Raw genomic sequence first — 20000 nt, 5'->3', positions numbered from 1 at the left:
TGTAATATAGCCTACACCATCACAATAAATCCATGTAATATAACCTACACCTTCACAATAAATCCATGTAATATAGCCTACACCATCACAATAAATCCATGTAATATAGCCTACACCATCACAATAAATCCATGTAATATAGCCTACACCTTCACAATAAATCCATGTAATATAGCCTACACCTTCACAATAAATCCATGTAATATAGCCTACACCTTCACAATAAATCCATGTAATATAGCCTACACCTTCACAATAAATCCATGTAATATAGCCTACACCATCACAATAAATCCATGTAATATAACCTACACCTTCACAATAAATCCATGTAATATAACCTACACCTTCACAATAAATCCATGTAATATAGCCTACACCTTCACAATAAATCCATGTAATATAACCTACACCTTCACAATAAATCCATGTAATATAGCCTACACCTTCACAATAAATCCATGTAATATAACCTACACCTTCACAATAAATCCATGTAATATAGCCTACACCTTCACAATAAATCCATGTAATATAGCCTACACCTTCACAATAAATCCATGTAATATAACCTACACCTTCACAATAAATCCATGTAATATAGCCTACACCTTCACAATAAATCCATGTAATATAGCCTACACCTTCACAATAAATCCATGTAATATAGCCTACACCTTCACAATAAATCCATGTAATATAGCCTACACCATCACAATAAATCCATGTAATATAGCCTACACCATCACAATAAATCCATGTAATATAGCCTACACCATCACAATAAATCCATGTAATATAGCCTACACCATCACAATAAATCCATGTAATATAACCTACACCTTCACAATAAATCCATGTAATATAGCCTACACCATCACAATAAATCCATGTAATATAGCCTACACCTTCACAATAAATCCATGTAATATAGCCTACACCATCACAATAAATCCATGTAATATAGCCTACACCATCACAATAAATCCATGTAATATAACCTACACCTTCACAATAAATCCATGTAATATAGCCTACACCATCACAATAAATCCATGTAATATAGCCTACACCTTCACAATAAATCCATGTAATATAGCCTACACCTTCACAATAAATCCATGTAATATAGCCTACACCATCACAATAAATCCATGTAATATAGCCTACACCTTCACAATAAATCCATGTAATATAGCCTACACCTTCACAATAAATCCATGTAATATAGCCTACACCTTCACAATAAATCCATGTAATATAACCTACACCTTCACAATAAATCCATGTAATATAACCTACACCTTCACAATAAATCCATGTAATATAACCTACACCTTCACAATAAATCCATGTAATATAGCCTACACCTTCACAATAAATCCATGTAATATAGCCTACACCTTCACAATAAATCCATGTAATATAGCCTACACCATCACAATAAATCCATGTAATATAGCCTACACCTTCACAATAAATCCATGTAATATAGCCTACACCATCACAATAAATCCATGTAATATAGCCTACACCTTCACAATAAATCCATGTAATATAGCCTACACCATCACAATAAATCCATGTAATATAGCCTACACCTTCACAATAAATCCATGTAATATAACCTACACCTTCACAATAAATCCATGTAATATAGTCTACACCATCACAATAAATCCATGTAATATAGCCTACACCTTCACAATAAATCCATGTAATATAGCCTACACCATCACAATAAATCCATGTAATATAGCCTACACCTTCACAATAAATCCATGTAATATAGCCTACACCTTCACAATAAATCCATGTAATATAGCCTACACCTTCACAATAAATCCATGTAATATAGCCTACACCTTCACAATAAATCCATGTAATATAGCCTACACCTTCACAATAAATCCATGTAATATAGCCTACACCTTCACAATAAATCCATGTAATATAACCTACACCTTCACAATAAATCCATGTAATATAACCTACACCTTCACAATAAATCCATGTAATATAACCTACACCTTCACAATAAATCCATGTAATATAACCTACACCTTCACAATAAATCCATGTAATATAGCCTACACCTTCACAATAAATCCATGTAATATAGCCTACACCTTCACAATAAATCCATGTAATATAACCTACACCTTCACAATAAATCCATGTAATATAACCTACACCTTCACAATAAATCCATGTAATATAACCTACACCATCACAATAAATCCATGTAATATAACCTACACCTTCACAATAAATCCATGTAATATAACCTACACCTTCACAATAAATCCATTTAATATAGCCTACACCATCACAATAAATCCATTTAATATAGCCTACACCATCACAATAAATCCATGTAATATAGCCTACACCTTCACAATAAATCCATGTAATATAGCCTACACCTTCACAATAAATCCATGTAATATAGCCTACACCTTCACAATAAATCAATGTACACCTTCACAATAAATCCATGTAATATAGCCTACACCTTCACAATAAATCCATGTAATATAGCCTACACCTTCACAATAAATCCATGTAATATAGCCTACACCTTCACAATAAATCAATGTAATATAGCCTACACCATCACAATAAATCCATGTAATATAACCTACACCTTCACAATAAATCCATGTAATATAACCTACACCTTCACAATAAATCCATGTAATATAGCCTACACTTTCACAATAAATCCATGTAATATAGCCTACACCTTCACAATAAATCCATGTAATATAGCCTACACCTTCACAATAAATCCATGTAATATAGCCTACACCATCACAATAAATCCATGTAATATAGCCTACACCATCACAATAAATCCATGTAATATAACCTACACCATCACAATAAATCCATGTAATATAACCTACACCATCACAATAAATCCATGTAATATAACCTACACCTTCACAATAAATCAATGTAATATAGCCTACACCTTCACAATAAATCCATGTAATATAGCCTACACTTTCACAATAAATCCATGTAATATAGCCTACACCTTCACAAAAAATCCATGTAATATAGCCTACACCTTCACAATAAATCCATGTAATATAGCCTACACCTTCACAATAAATCCATGTAATATAGCCTACACCTTCACAAAAAATCCATGTAATATAGCCTACACCTTCACAATAAATCCATGTAATATAGCCTACACCTTCACAATAAATCCATTTAATATAGCCTACACCTGCACAATAAATCCATGTAATATAGCCTACACCTTCACAATAAATCCATGTAATATAGCCTACACCTTCACAATAAATCCATGTAATATAGCCTACACCTTCACAATACTTTCCGAATGCAATGTATGCCAGTTATGCAATGTGATACAAACCTTATGCCAGTTAGGCTCTACACTGGTTGCTGAAGGCGGATACTTAATTTTAAAGTGACTGCAAATGAAGATATTTTCCCAGTTTAGTTGTGATACAAACCTTATCAACATACAGGCCTATGGGCTAGGCTACATGAGGTGTGATACCAACCTTATCAACATACAGGCCTATGGGCTAGGCTACATGAGGTGTGATACAAACCGTATCAACATACAGGCCTATGGGCTAGGCTACATGCATACAGGCCTATGGGCTAGGCCACATGAGGTGTGATACCAACCTTATCAACATACAGGCCTATGGGCTAGGCTACATGAGGTGTGATACAAACCTTATCAACATACAGGCCTATGGGCTAGGCTACATGAGGTGTGATACAAACCGTATCAACATACAGGCCTATGGGCTAGGCTACATGAGGTGTGATACAAACCTTATCAACATACAGGCCTATGGGCTAGGCTACATGAGGTGTGATACAAACCTTATCAACATACAGGCCTATGGGCTAGGCTACATGAGGTGTGATACCAACCTTATCAACATACAGGCCTATGGGCTAGGCTACATGAGGTGTGATACAAACCTTATCAACAAACAGGCCTATGGGCTAGGCTACATGAGGTGTGATACAAACCGTATCAACATACAGGCCTATGGGCTAGGCTACATGAGGTGTGATACAAACCTTATCAACATACAGGCCTATGGGCTAGGCTACATGAGGTGTGATACAAACCTTATCAACATACAGGCCTATGGGCTAGGCTACATGAGGTGTGATACCAACCTTATCAACATACAGGCCTATGGGCTAGGCTACATGAGGTGTGATACAAACCTTATCAACATACAGGCCTATGGGCTAGGCTACATGAGGTGTGATACCAACCTTATCAACATACAGGCCTATGGGCTAGGCTACATGAGGTGTGATACAAACCTTATCAACATACAGGCCTATGGGCTAGGCTACATGAGGTGTGATACAAACCTTATCAACATACAGGCCTATGGGCTAGGCTACATGAGGTGTGATACAAACCGTATCAACATACAGGCCTATGGGCTAGGCTACATGAGGTGTGATACAAACCTTATCAACATACAGGCCTATGGGCTAGGCTACATGAGGTGTGATACAAACCGTATCAACATACAGGCCTATGGGCTAGGCTACATGAGGTGTGATACAAACCTTATCAACATACAGGCCTATGGGCTAGGCTACATGAGGTGTGATACAAACCTTATCAACATACAGGCCTATGGGCTAGGCTACATGAGGTGTGATACAAACCGTATCAACATACAGGCCTATGGGCTAGGCTACATGAGGTGTGATACAAACCTTATCAACATACAGGCCTATGGGCTAGGCTACATGAGGTGTGATACAAACCTTATCAACATACAGGCCTATGGGCTAGGCTACATGAGGTGTGATACAAACCTTATCAACATGCAGGCCTATGGGCTAGGCTACATGAGGTGTGATACCAACCTTATCAACATACAGGCCTATGGGCTAGGCTACAAGAGGTGTGATACAAACCTTATCAACATACAGGCCTATGGGCTAGGCTACATGAGGTGTGATACAAACCTTATCAACATGCAGGCCTATGGGCTAGGCTACATGAGGTGTGATACCAACCTTATCAACATACAGGCCTATGGGCTAGGCTACATGAGGTGTGATACAAACCTTATCAACATACAGGCCTATGGGCTAGGCTACATGAGGTGTGATACAAACCTTATCAACATACATGCCTATGGGCTAGGCTACATGAGGTGGGTGACTATGATTTTAAAAAGTTGCTAAAAAAGGGGATGCACTGTTTCTTGCCTTTCTGCACACGCTGGGCATCATTCACAAGTGAAAATACATCATTCATAAGGGAGAGGCTAATATTGTCACCCATCAGACTATTCTTAATTTAATCTTGTCTTTACATATGGTAAATAATATGTGTGTGAAATTAGTTTTGATTAAGAATAGACCATTATCATGCACCTGTCTAGGAACAGGGGCAGGGTGAAAAATACATAAATAGCGAATGGAGGACGCTTTTCCCGTGGATAATTTTTATGGCAATCAGGTAGGCTATGCTCCTGCTGTAAAGCGAAGAAATGTGATTCATATTAGGGAAGTTGAGAAATAAATATAGTCGGCCTAGCCTATAGAAAGCTCATGGGCTCTCATGAAGTGTTTGATTAGATTTTGAATACATTTGCATTGATGTCAGAGTGATTAGAGGGACAATAGAGCGCTGAGTACCAGGCAGTTAGCATGTTTGGTAGGTTACTAATGACCATCAGCAGTATCAGAGCTTGAATAAGCCTAGTTATCGTGACTAAATGGTCACATGGAATTTGACTGCGGTCATGACTCGTGACTGCCTGTGTGGCGATAATACGGTCACCGTAACAGCCCAACCTGGCCAAGGCTACATGAGGGAAGACAGAAAACATGGACCATCACCTAGAGATAGGGCTTTTGTGTGTGTGTGTGTGTGTGTGTGTGTGTGTGTGTGTGTGTGTGTGTGTGTGTGTGTGTGTGTGTGTGTGTGTGTGTGTGTGTGTGTGTGTGTGTGTGTGTGTGTGTGTGTGTGTGTGTGTACATGTGATGGCAGCAGTTGAGAGGTTTATGCTTAGTAAGTGTGACTCACAAAACACACAGACTGAGTAGTGATCACTCACTCACTCACTCATTCACTCACACACACACACACACACACACAAACATGGTGGTGACACACGGCTTCGGTAATGTATAGCCTGAAGGGGTGAAACGGTGGGAGTGTGAGAGGAGAGGAGAGTGGAAACGAGAGGGGGGGAGAGGAGGGGGAGCTGAGGAGAGAGGAGGAAGGGAGAGGGGTGAGGAGAGGAGGGAGGGAGGAGAGAAGGGAGGAGAGGAGGGAGAGGGGAGAAGAAGGGGAGAGGGGGGAACGAAGGAGGGTCAGTCTGAAGGCCACATAATGTCTGAGCATAGATAAATAGGGATGAATAGAGAAAGAGAAATGGAGGGAGAGAGGAAAGGAGGGAGGAAGATGGCCATGAGTCAGGGATGTGTCTGTGGAGAGATGTGTAGGAGGAGGGGAGGTTTGTTGGAGGACACAGACAGTTGTGTGGGTGAGACCAGGGTAAGTGTGTAAGGGGCGAGGGATGGGTTTGGGAAGGGCAGAACAGGAGGGAGGAGAGAAGGGAGGAGAGAAGGGAAGAGGGGAGAAGGGAGGGGAAGAAGGGAAATTGCAACGCTAGGGTTGTGGGGTTCGATTCCCATTACGAAAAAGTTTTTAAAAATGTTTGCACATAACTAAAAAGTAAATGTAATGTACTAAGGTGGCAGTGGAGAGATTGACATATTGCAGGGACCATCCATCTAGATGAATGAGAAGAGTTTGGTATGTGTGGGAGTGATTAGGGACAGTTTGAAATTTCCTTGGGTGGGTGGTCCAAACTAGAGGAGGGTTGTCTAACTTGTTTTTTTGCTTTGAGGAAGGTTGTGTGTTTTTCTTATTGGGCACAGGGGAGGGTAGTGCATCTTTTCCCTGGTTTATATTCGCTCTTTTGCAGGTTTTACTATATCATTTATTCCTTCCTTGTAACGTGTACGCTGGGAGTCGGGAAGCAAGTTCAGGGAGTGTATTTAATAACTAAATGAACATAGAACAAGTTCAGGGAGTGTATTTAATAACTAAATGAACATAGAACTAAACAAGAAACACGGGTAGCGTACAGACATTTATTTTTGTCATTACTTTTACCCCTTTTTCTCCACAATTTTGTGGTATCCAATTGGTAGTTAGTCTTGTCCCATCGCTGCCGTGTATCCTCCAAAACACGACCCCGCCAAGCCGCACTGCTTCTTGACACACTACTCACTTAACCTGGGAGCCAGCCACACCAATGTGCCGGAGGAAACACCTTGCACCTGTCGACCGTGTCAGCGTGCACTGCGCCCGTACAGACATGAACACTGGAACAGAAACAAGAACTCCTGGGGAAGGAACCAAAGGGAGTTAAAGATATAGAGAAGATAATCAGGAAGGTGATGAAGTCCAGGTGATTCTGATGAGGCGCTGGTGTGTGTAACGATGGTCACAGGTGTGCGTAATAATGAGCAGCCTGGTGACCTAAAGCGCCGGATACCAGTCTAACTGTCTATCCTGCCCTCTATACACCATTCATAGTGAATAGTGGTAGGTGGATCATTGGTGACCGGCCGCCTTGATTCAGTCTTAAGTAGCAACATTTGAAATTGTGTTTTTTACATTGGACAAAAGCAGAGACACAGAGTTACAAAATGGTACATCATACACTGCATTTGAGGCACAATGGAAAAGTAATTCTGCTTTGAAAGTTGATAAACTTGTAACCTGACTTTTGAGAAAATTACCTTTTGAATGTTTTGGTACCCACTGGAGAGATCTTCTTTGTCTGCACCCATTCAGCATCATTTACACCCTCTTAAGCCTTAGCCCCACCGATCTCTTTAAGGGTTGACCCGAGCGCTCTGTCCTAACAACAGCAGTCAAGAACCCAAGCTAACTGGTTAACTTTGGCTAGCTTGCTAGCTACTCCCAGACACAAATGAGAGAACAGCTCACTAACTATTTTACTCGCCCTAGCAGAGCTGGTTAGGCAATTTTTATGTTATCCAGAGTGACTGCAACTGTGCTGCTGGCAACAATGTACGCTTTTTTGCCAATGTTTACTGACACCGGACATATTCAACGGATGTTGAGCATTTGTTATTTTGCGCTCTGGCAGACTCAAACTAGAGGGCTCTGAAATCGGAGTAGATAGCCATTTACCAGCTACGTCTATCAACAGTTGTCACAGTGACATTCTATTGAAATGGTTACTTGCACAGTGGAGTCTTTTGCAAGCTAGGTAAACAATGAACAATAATCCCAACTCAGGACGTTACTACCCTGCCTGAATCTGCAGGTATCTAACCAACAAGGTTCAATGTTAGCTAGCTAACATTAGGCTATAACTAGCAAAGCAAAAGGCACTGAGATATGAATAATAAGATCATACATGTAATGTTAGCTAGCGAGCCAGACAGCTAACATTAGCTAGCTGGCTAACAATACACTTTAACTTGAAATGGAAACAACTTTCTGTCAAAATTAGAAACGTGTAATATCTGAAAATGTAGCTAGCTAGACTTTATTACCCGTATACATCATGGATGGATGCTACTCCCTGTCACGGATGCCATCGTTGCCCTTAGTTTGATGATGTAATCCAAAGGCAGGGGTTTTCTCCATCTCCTTAGCTATCATACTCTAATTAAACTGATTTCAAAACTCGGTCCTCCAGAAAGTGGAGAGCAACACTTATGCAGTTCTACTACGCGATATATATATATATATTAATTTTATTTTTAAAGCCGCGTTAGACAGGATTACCTACACATACTGACCAGTTCAAATAGACAGACGCGTGCTATATGGCAGACCAATCTGAACCCATCTCTTGGCATGTCCAGCCCACTCATTATCTCAGACAATCATGGCAGCGGGAAGGTTGCTGGCTTTTTCTCTGGTTAAACCAACTAGACTCGTAATTTAACAATTTTATTTTGATCTACAGTTGGCATACAAGTTTGTTATTAACTTCTTGACTATACTTGAGACGCAGATGTCTCAAGTAGACACCTGGAAATGCAAATGCGCTACGCTAAATGCTAAATGTACTCGTTACAACTCAAACCTTGATCAAAATTCACAAGCAGGGTATTGAATTAAAGCTACACTCGTTGTGAACCTAGCCAACAAGTCAGATTTTTAAAATGCTTTTCGGCGAAAGCATGAGAAGGTATTATCTGATAGCATGCACCACCTGAAAATGCCTGAATGCGACGTAAACAAAGACTCTGCTTATCCGACGCAGCACAAAACGCAGAAATAAAATATAAAACATTCATTACCTTTGACGAGCTTCTTTCTTGGCACTCCTATATGCCCCATAAACATCACTATTGGGTCTTTTTTTCGTTTAAATCGTTCCATATATACCCAAAATAGCTTTCTATGGTAGCTGTGTCATTCAGAAAAAAACATCGTTTTTAAACGCTGCGTAATTTTTTTTAATTAAAAAAGTCGACGATAAACTTTCACAAAACACTTCGAAATCCTTTTGTAATCCAACTTTAGGTATTAGTAAACGTTTATAATCTATCAAAATGATTACAGGGCGATGTATATTCAATAGCTCCTCGTTTGCAAATCAATGGCTGCCAATGTCCACATTAACAACATCCGGGTGAAGACTGGAAGAAACGGAAGCCAGATAGATGGATTTTCCAACAAATAATTCACTTGAAAATGACGACAATGGCGACATCGTGTGGAATTTGTATGAATTGCATGCAGGTCGATATTAAATTTTGTCCTCTTTTAACAACTCATGGAAGTGACTTATGGAAATTATTTTTAGCTTTCAGAGAGCAGTTTTCTTGCGTTTTTCAATGAAACACACGATCTGTTATTGTCACAGCCGTGATTTAACCAGTTTTAGAAACTTCAGAGTGTTTTCTATCCACACATACTAATCATATGCATATACTATATTCCTGGCATGAGTAGCAGGACGCTGAAAAGTTGCGCGATTTTTAACAGAATGTTCGAAAAAGGAGGGGGTAGAAGTAAGAGGTTTTAAGAAACATGAAAGTTCACATGTTCCAGAATGCATTTCTGCCAGAAAAAAATGCACGAAAAAAGTTTACGTTCAAATGGCTCTCTTGTGAAGTGTGACACTAGTTTCCTGAAACGAGTCACATTTGTCCAGATCTGCAATAGGCTAACTAGTAATCATATCACATATAAAAGCATTCAAATCTGCATACATTTTCAATATGAATCCACAAGAATTGTGGATTCCATTGAGCAAGAAAGAACAGTGAAGACATGAAACACTGAGCTCAAAAGGCTATTGATCTTGACAATCTTGACAATACAATTATCCTACCTAGACTAGCCTACAACACACAATGCAAAGAATAATTGCATTATTGTTTTCAAGTGAGTACAAAATTGTACTCTAGGATAAGTGGCGATTTTAGCATGTAAATCTTGGTTTGCAAACTCCACAAAAATGCAAAGCCACTGCACAACAGTACATTAACAATACATTAATTGCACTGTAACGGTGCCAAACAGTGCCCATAAATTGTTAGGGCCTACATAAAGCTGTCCCGACAGCAGAGCTTTCCTTTCAGCTCCATGGAGTAAATCCTTACCACCGCTACACCTGGCTATCAGCGGAGCCTCGTCTGGCAGCTAAACAGTTAATTCAGACTCATTTACTGACTTTTTAAAAGCTAAACAGTTAATTCAGACTCATTTACGGACTTTTTAAAACCATAGTTGATATTGCTGGCTTGCTTAAACAAATGTGGTTTCTACTGACTCCTTGTGGATTTGTGTAAGTCTATAAGAACCGCATTGTCCTTCAATAAGGATAATAATAACGAAAACCAACATGAGTTTTGACTTTTGAACTATACACAAACATTATTACATTTATGTTCAGTAAATTCATAATGTTTGTTTTTATATGATTAAAACCTGTTGCGACGAGCAATCCCGTATCCGGGAGCGTAATTATAGGCTCAAGCTCATTACCATAACGCAACGTTAACTATTCATGAAAATCGCAAATTAAATGAAATAAATATATTGGCTCACAAGCTTAGCCTTTTGTTAACAACACTGTCATCTCAGATTTTCAAAAAATGCTTTTCAACCATAGCTACACAAGCATTTGTGTAAGAGTATTGATAGCTAGCATAGCATTAAGCCTAGCATTCAGCAGGCAACATTTTCACAAAAACAAGAAAAGCATTCAAATAAAATAATTTACCTTTGAAGAACTTCGGATGTTTTCAATGAGGAGAGTCTCAGTTAGATGGCAAATGTTCAGTTTTTCCAAAAAGATTATTTGTGTAGGAGAAATCGCTCCGTTTTGTTCATCACGTTTGGCCAAGAAAAAAAACAGAAAATTCAGTCATTACAATGCCAAACTTTTTTCCAAATTAACTCCATAATATCGACAGAAACATGGCAAACGTTGTTTAGAATCAATCCTCAAGGTGTTTTTCACAAATCTATTCGATGATAAATCACTCGTGGCAGTTTGGTTTCTCCTCTGAACAAAATGGAAAAATGCACGCACCTGGAGATTACGCAATCGTTTCGACGGAGGACACCGAGCGGACACCTGGTAAATGTAGTCTCTTATGGTCAATTTTCCAATGATATGCCTACAAATACGTCACAATGCTGCAGACACCTTGGGGAAACGACAGAAAGTGTAGGCTCATTCCTTGCGCATTCACAGCCATATAAGGAGACATTGGAACAAGGCGCATTCAAAATCTGGCTCCCTTCCTGTATGAAATTTCATCTTCGTTTCGCCTGTAACATTAGTTCTGTGGCACTCACAGACAATATCTTTGCAGTTTTGGAAACGTCAGAGTGTTTTCTTTCCAAAGCTGTCAATTATATGCATAGTCGAGCATCTTTTCGTGACAAAATATCTTGGTTTAAAACGGGAACGTTTTTGATCCAAAAATGAAATACTGCCCCCAGAGGTTCAAGAGGTTAACACTCTAAGTAGCTCTACGTTTAAACGAGCTGCAACAAGGTAGGCCTATTCATTCAGCACTTTCAAAATGGACACTGACAAAAATTCAGATCGATCTAGACAGAGAGCAAGAGAGGTGGTTAGCCTACCATTTGAAGTTTTTTTATTAGGCCTACAGTGGCTTGCAAAAGTATTCACCCCCCCCCCCCTAGAATTTTTCCTAGTTTGTTGCCTTACAACTTGGAATTAAAATAGATTTTGGGGGGGTCTGTATCATTTGATTTACACAATATGCGTACGACTTTGAAGATGCAAAATATTTTTTATTGTGAAACAAACAAGAAATAACACAAAAAAACTGAAAACTTGAGCGTGCATAACTATTCACCCCCTCAAAGTCAATACTTTGTAGAGCCACCTTCTGCAGCAATTACAGCTGCAAGTCTCTTGGGGTATGTCTTTATAAGCTTGGCACATCTAGCCACTGGGATATTTTCCCAAGCAATATCTGCCCAAGCAATGGCTTTTTTTCTGGCCACTCTTCCGTAAAGCCCAGCTCTGTGGAGTGTACAGCTTTAAGTGGTCCTATGGACAGATACTCCAACTCCACTGTGGAGCTTTGCAGCTCCTTCAGGGTTATCTTTGGTCTCTTTGTTGCCTCTGATTAATGCCCTCCTTGTCTGGTCCGTGAGTTTTGGTGGGCGGCCCTCTCTTGGCAGATTTGTTGTGGTGCGATATTCTTTCAATTTTTTAATAATGGATTTAATGGTGCTCCATGGGATGTTCAAAGTTTCTGATATTTTTTTACAACCCAACCCTGATCTGTACTTCTCCACAAATTTGTCCCTGACCTGTTTGGAGCGCTCCTTGGTCTTCATGGTGTCGCTTGCTTGGTGGTGCCCCTTGCTTTGTGGTGGTGCAGACTCTGGGGCCTTTCAGAACAGGTGTATATATACTGAGATCATGTGACTTTATTTAACTAATTATGTGACTTCTGAAGGTAATTGGTTGCACCAGATCTTATTTAGGGGCTTCATAACAAAGGGGGTGAATACATATGCACACTTTTCCAATTTTTAATTTCTTTTAATTTTTTTTATTTCATTTCACCAATTTGGACTATTTGGTGTATGTCCATTACATGAAATCCAAAATAAAAATACATTTAAATTACAGGTTGTAATGCAACAAAATAAGAAAAACGCCAAAGGGGATGAATACTTTTGCAAGGCACTGTATCTAAGTCTTTACTGTGTTGTAGTGTCAACAAATTGCATATCTGCTTTCACTGGACATCAGTTTTAGAAAACTATCACAAATAAACAGCACTACACGGAAGCGTTAATTATCACTTAGCAACGGCTATGGAGCAGAAAGTGGCGCTCTTGAAACCATTTATACATGGTTTTGGCCCTGTGTTCTGGGATGAGACTGAGAGTTGTCTTAGGTGTTCTAAACTGTATGTAACTTAATGTCCTGTGACCCTCTGGTGTCCTTCCAGGCTTTGCAGAGCTACAGACAGACATGACAGACCTGACCAAGGAGCTGAACCGCAGCCAGGGAATCCCCTTCCTGGAGTACAAACAGTTTGTCACACGCACCTTCTTCCCCAAGGTGAGTCAGTTAATCACACACACACACACACACACACACACACACACACACACACACACACACACACACACACACACACACACACACACACACACACACACACACACACACACACACACACACACACACACACCTCTTCTTCCCCAAGGTGAGTCAGTTAATCACACACACACACCTCTTCTTCCCCAAGGTGAGTCAGTTAATCACACACACACCTCTTCTTCCCCAAGGTGAGTCAGTTAATCACACACACACCTCTTCTTCCCCAAGGTGAGTCAGTTAATCACACACACACCTCTTCTTCCCCCAAGGTGATTCAGTTAATCACACACACACCTCTTCTTCCGCCAAGGTGGGTATCACCTTACTACAACCATTAGAGAGAGATTTTCCATCAGAATATTTTTACTGTTTACATTGAAAAGGTCTTCATGTATCCAAGTTATTACCGTCCCAAAACTTGACAAGCATGGTGTGGTTTAAGTCCCTTAAGAAGAACTTATATTTGTTAGAGGTAAAAATATTCTCCTCTCTGATCCATCCTGTTGGACAAGTGTAGATGTTCTGTCTATGCCTCTGTGTGTTTCCACAGACAGACAGAGATACAGACAGACATAACAGTATGTTTTGTATTCAAACAACGGGCATGACGTTTCCAACCACAAGCATGACGTTTCCAACCACAAGCATGACGTTTCCAACCACAAGCATGACGTTTCCAACCACAAGCATGACGTTTCCAACCACAAGCATGACGTTTCCAACCACAAGCATGACTTTTCCAGCCACAAGCATGACGTTTCCAACCACAAGCATGACGTTTCCAACCACAAGCATGACGTTTCCAACCACAAGCATGAAGTTTCCAACCACAAGCATGAAGTTTCCAACCACAAGCATGACGTTTCCAACCACAAGCATGACGTTTCCAGCCACAAGCATGACGTTTCCAACCACAAGCATGACGTTTCCAACCACAAGCATGACGTTTCCAACCACAAGCATGACGTTTCCAACCACAAGCATGACGTTTCCAACCACAAGCATGAAGTTTCCAGCCACAAGCATGACGTTTACAGCCACAAGCATGACGTTTCCAACCACAAGCATGACGTTTCAAACCACAAGCATGACGTTTCCAACCACAAGCATGAAGTTTCCAGCCACAAGCATGACGTTTACAGCCACAAGCATGACGTTTCAAACCACAAGCATGACGTTTCCAACCACAAGCATGAAGTTTCCAGCCACAAGCATGACGTTTACAGCCACAAGCATGACGTTTCAAACCACAAGCATGACGTTTCCAACCACAAGCATGACGTTTCCAACCACAAGCATGACGTTTCCAACCACAAGCATGACGTTTCCAACCACAAGCATGACGTTTCCAGCCACAAGCATGACGTTTCCAGCCACAAGCATGACGTTTCAAACCACAAGCATGACGTTTCCAGCCACAAGCATGACGTTTCCAGCCACAAGCATGACGTTTCAAACCACAAGCATGACGTTTCCAGCCACAAGCATGACGTTTCCAGCCACAAGCATGAAGTTTCCAGCCACAAGCATGACGTTTCCAACCACAAGCATGACGTTTCCAGCCACAAGCATGACGTTTCCAACCACAAGCATGACGTTTCAAACCACAAGCATGACGTTTCCAGCCACAAGCATGAAGTTTCCAGCCACAAGCATGACGTTTCCAGCCACAAGCATGAAGTTTCCAGCCACAAGCATGACGTTTCCAACCACAAGCATGACGTTTCCAGCCACAAGCATGACGTTTCCAACCACAAGCATGACGTTTCAAACCACAAGCATGACGTTTCCAGCCACAAGCATGACGTTTCCAACCACAAGCATGACGTTTCCAGCCACAAGCATGACGTTTCCAACCACAAGCATGACGTTTCCAGTCAGGTCACCCGTGATACAAGTCCGTATTCGGCGTTCATCCATGTCTGAGGATGTCGGGAGTTGAAGTGGAGACCAGCCACTAGGGGCAACAGTGAGCACTGTTACCTTCAAGTGGATTTGGGTTTTGCTAGGGTGTTGTGGGTGGCGATGGCGGATGAGCATAGCACCTGCCTCTGATTCCAAAGGTTGCAAGTTCAAATCAAGTTCAAATACAACTTTAACCCTTACCTTAAGCATTCAGCATTGATGCCTTAACTTAAACATTTGGAGGAGTTAATGGCTAAACCTAACCTTAAACTCTTCGAAATGTGTAATTTGACATTTGCAACGACTTAGAAATTGGACTTTTGAGAAACATGGATGAACGTCTAATTCTGATGTGAGAGTGTGAGAGCTAGTTGGAAGTTTCAAGGACAAGGAACAATGCTGGGCACTCGCACAAAAAAACATACCCTACACAGAGCTACACACACACTGGCGCACACTTGTGAACCACCCACACACTTTCGTTCGCATGCACATTCTTTAGTACAACCATCCGTATTCAAACACAGCAATGCACATACAGTATCAGCACAGACTCTTGCAAACACCCACACAGTCTATTGTATGCACACACACTCGTTCACAGATAGAACTGCATAAGTTTGTCGAGGTGGACAGTGTGTTTTTTTAGATGTGAAGGAAAGAGCTGGTATACTGTTGAAAAGCTGCTATGATGGAACATAGTAACTTATGTTGTTACTTCACTAGTCACACACACACACACACACACACACACACACACACACACACACACACACACACACACACACACACACACACACACATACACTGATGCAGGATAAACACTTGCATCGTTACCTCAGTAGGTTACCGTCTCCACTCAGGTTTACAGAGACCAAGAACATACAGCAACACAATACTGTTCAATCAACTGCCACAAGACAAGGGAAAACCACAGTCTCAACCCTCTATCCCATTGACACACACTGAAACACACACATGCACACACTCACCTTGCTCAGTCTGTGTATGTGTGCGTGGGACAGCTCATTTAATTATTTGACTCTGTTGGCTCTGACCCTGAGAGCAATGGTCGATGTGTCCGGCCCTTTCTCTGCTTGTCTCTAAATACGTTTCGCGATGTAATGGTTCTGTCTCTCTGTATGTTTACCTCAGATGTGTTCGGACTATGAGAGGAGTCTGGTCCAGCCCGTCTATGAGAACGACGCCCTCGGTCCACGAGCCCTCCCTGAGACACACCCCCTTCTGCAAGACTGGCAGGTATAGAGTTAACCCCCTGAAGTGTTCCATATCCATTCTGCTCTCCTCTACCTGGAGCACCTCCATTCTATTCCTCTACTTCCTCGTTCCTTTGATTCACAACTGGGTCACACTGAAGATGATTAAGTCTCCACGGTGAGGCTGTTGATTAGGAGTAACTGTAGAAGGAAAGCACAACCATGTGTATGTGCTTGCGTGCGTGCCTTAATGAGTGTGTGTGTGCATGGGTGGGTGTGTGCGTGCGTGCATGTGTGTATGTGTCTAACTGTGCAGACGTGTGTATGCATTGCATTCTAATGCCCATTCACCAGCTGCCAGTCCTTATGATTCAGAGAGTTTTTACGTTGTCAAACACTATCCCAGCCCACCCAAACACTGGCAGGTTGTTGACACACTTCCCACCGTCTTCATGATGATGATGGCACAGCACTCATTCTACCATAACCATTCCGACGTGTGTGTGTGTGTGTGTGTGTGTGTGTGTGTGTGTGTGTGTGTGTGTGTGTGTGTGTGTGTGTGTGTGTGTGTGTGAGCTCTACTATTGCAACAATGCATGGTTTTGGGTCGACAGCCAGGGGAGCCTGTCTAGAGGTGAAAAAGGGTTTCAGGGCCTCACTATTTTCCCGGGAAGTGTTTTCCAGGTCACGGCGTCCAAATCTCACAGGCGGCCATTTATCTTAATGGACAGCCCTGCTCTCCTTCTGTCACTGTGGAAACAGGAGCATATGGCTGCAATCCAGAGGGAAGACTTCATCAAGAGCGCTGCTTAGGTGCACCGTTAGACAGGATACATCCGCATTAACTAGGCTAGGAGTGTTTTGAAGACAGTACTAGAAAGCACCTGGGGACTGTGATGAGAAAGCCAGTGGAAAGCGATAATGAGTTTTAGTGGTCATACTCTGGTATGAGGTGGATTTGGATTAGCGAGGAGTCTGATTGAACAGCGCCCGGTTTCCCTATAACGTGTTTTAACGATGCATCTTTCCTGCAACTGACAAAAATGTAACATACGTTTCCCAAAACACCATGCAGAGATAACGTTCGCTAAGTGCGTTGTTGAGGCATGTGTTGATCCTGATAGGACCGAAAGAAAGGCAACGCTGCTGTTTTAATCAATTGCAAGGACATTGGCAACTTTGTATTTGTAGTCAACTTTGTTCTGAAGTTATCGGTGGTTCCAAAGAGGCGGATAAACAATGTGATTTTATGTTTAGCGGAAATCGTCTGTGTATAAAGAGCCGTGGTAGGGCAAAAAAGCATCTATCAATGTACTTAGCTGTTCGAGTGGCAGGCGTTAGATTATGAGGGTTTTCAAGGGCAACATTAATAACGATGGTTTTGGGAAACAGCTTGGAGATTTAACGATGCGCCTACAAAGTTTCTAACGAACGATGACTTAGCCTTAAGATGCTTTTGGTAACTGGGCCCTGATTGGTTAAATACACATAACTCTCTCTTTTCTCTATCCTGTCCAACTGTCTCTGTCTCTGTCTCTCTCTCTCTATCTCTCTCTCTCTTTCTCTCTCTCTCTCTCTCTCTCCAGCCCTCTAACACAGCCAAGCCTAACATGGAGGAGGGAATCACTCTCTTCTCAACTCTTCTCAACAACAAGCACTTCCTGGTTACCTTTGTTCATGCACTGGAGCAACAGAAGGACTTTGCAATACGCGACAGGTAACCATGAAAACCATGACAACAATTTGTACTTCAAACCCAAAGTACCGTGACTGACTACTATACAACTGATTATGGTTTTGACTAGAAAGGATGCATCTTTTGTCATATTTGAATTTTGTAGCATGTTAGTAGAACATACGCAGCAGGTTAGGATAATTCATGTAGCAGGTTAAGAGGATTAGGTTTAGGAAAAGGGTGACGACTGATTATCCTATACACTTGGGCGGCAGGTAGCCTAGTGGTTAGAAATCCCTGAGCTGACAAGGTAAAAATCTGTCGTTCTGCCTCTGAACAAGGCAGTTAACCCACTGTTCCTAGGCCGTCATTGAAAATAGGATTTGTTTCTTAACTGACTTGCCTAGTTAAATAAAGGCAAAATAAAATAGTGGCCAGGTTAGTAGGTACACCACCCTGTTCACGAAAATGGTTTGCTCCTAAAGACAGTGAGTCATGTGGTCATGGCTTACTATGTAAAGCAGGCGTCGAGGCATTCAGTTACTGTTTGAGTGAATGTTAGAATGGGCAAAACGAGTGACTTTGAGCGTGGTATGATCGCCAGTGCCAGGCGCAACGGTTCCAGTATGTCAGAAATGGCCAGCCTCCTAGGCTTTTCACGCACAACCGTGTTTAGGGTTTACCTAGAATGACAAATAAAACACGTCCAGTCAGCGGCAGTCCTGTGGGAGAAAACAGCTTGTTGATGAGAGGTCGAAGGAGAATGGTGCAAGCTAACAGGCGGGCCACAAACAGGTAAATAACTGGTGTGCAGAAGGGCATCTCAGAACGTACAACTCGTCGGTTCTTGTCGTGGATGGGCTATTGCAGCAGATGACAACACTGGGTTCCACTCCTATCAGCTATATACATGAAGAAGCAGCTCCAGTGGGCACGCGATCACCAACCCTGGACAATGGAGGAGTGGAAAAACATTGCCTGGTCCAACGAATCCCGGTTCCTGTTGTGTCATGCTGATGGCAGAGACTATTTGCAATCCCTTCACCTCTCCACACCATTGCCACTCTCTGTTGTCATCTATGCATAGTCACTTTAATTAACTCTACCTACATGTACATACTACCTCAATTAAACGTTGACTCTGTACCGGCACCCTCCTGTATATATTGTTATTTTTTTACTGCTGCTCTTTAATTACTTGTTACTTTTCTCTTATTCTTATCAGTATTTTTTTAAACTGTACTGTCGGTTAGGGGCTCGTAAGTAAGCATTTCACTGTAAGGTCTACATCTGTTGTATTCAGAGCATGTGACTAATAAAATTGGATTTGATGTGAGTCCATGGCCCCATCCTGTCAATAGTACAGGCTGGTGGCAGTGTTGTAATGTTGAAGGGAATGTTTTCCTGGCACATGTTTGATCCCTTGATACAAATTGAGCAGCCTTTTCATGCCCAAAATATTTCAGCCTGTCCTGGAGGCAAAGGGGGGTCTGAACCGGTACGAGATGGGTGTACCTAATAAACTGGCCCCTGAGTGTCTATCCACCT

The 20000-nt window shown here is 41.4% G+C and overlaps 1 protein-coding gene across 1 annotated transcript in view; it reads left to right on the top strand.

The window, feature by feature from the left end:
- Nucleotides 1–20000, top strand: part of LOC139368810 (plexin-D1-like) — a 111357-nt gene that overhangs the window by 71440 nt on the left and 19917 nt on the right. The window contains exons 22-24 of the mRNA XM_071108180.1: nt 13501–13613; nt 16716–16820; nt 18364–18494. Of these exons, the coding sequence (XP_070964281.1) occupies nt 13501–13613; nt 16716–16820; nt 18364–18494 (349 nt within the window). The remainder of the gene's footprint in view (nt 1–13500; nt 13614–16715; nt 16821–18363; nt 18495–20000) is intronic.

The sequence above is a fragment of the Oncorhynchus clarkii genome, chromosome 16, assembly GCF_045791955.1.
Source record: "Oncorhynchus clarkii lewisi isolate Uvic-CL-2024 chromosome 16, UVic_Ocla_1.0, whole genome shotgun sequence".
Taxonomy (NCBI): Eukaryota; Metazoa; Chordata; class Actinopteri; order Salmoniformes; family Salmonidae; genus Oncorhynchus; species Oncorhynchus clarkii.
The sequence above is the reverse complement of the archived record's forward strand: the minus strand, read 5'-3'. Positions and strand labels throughout refer to the sequence as shown.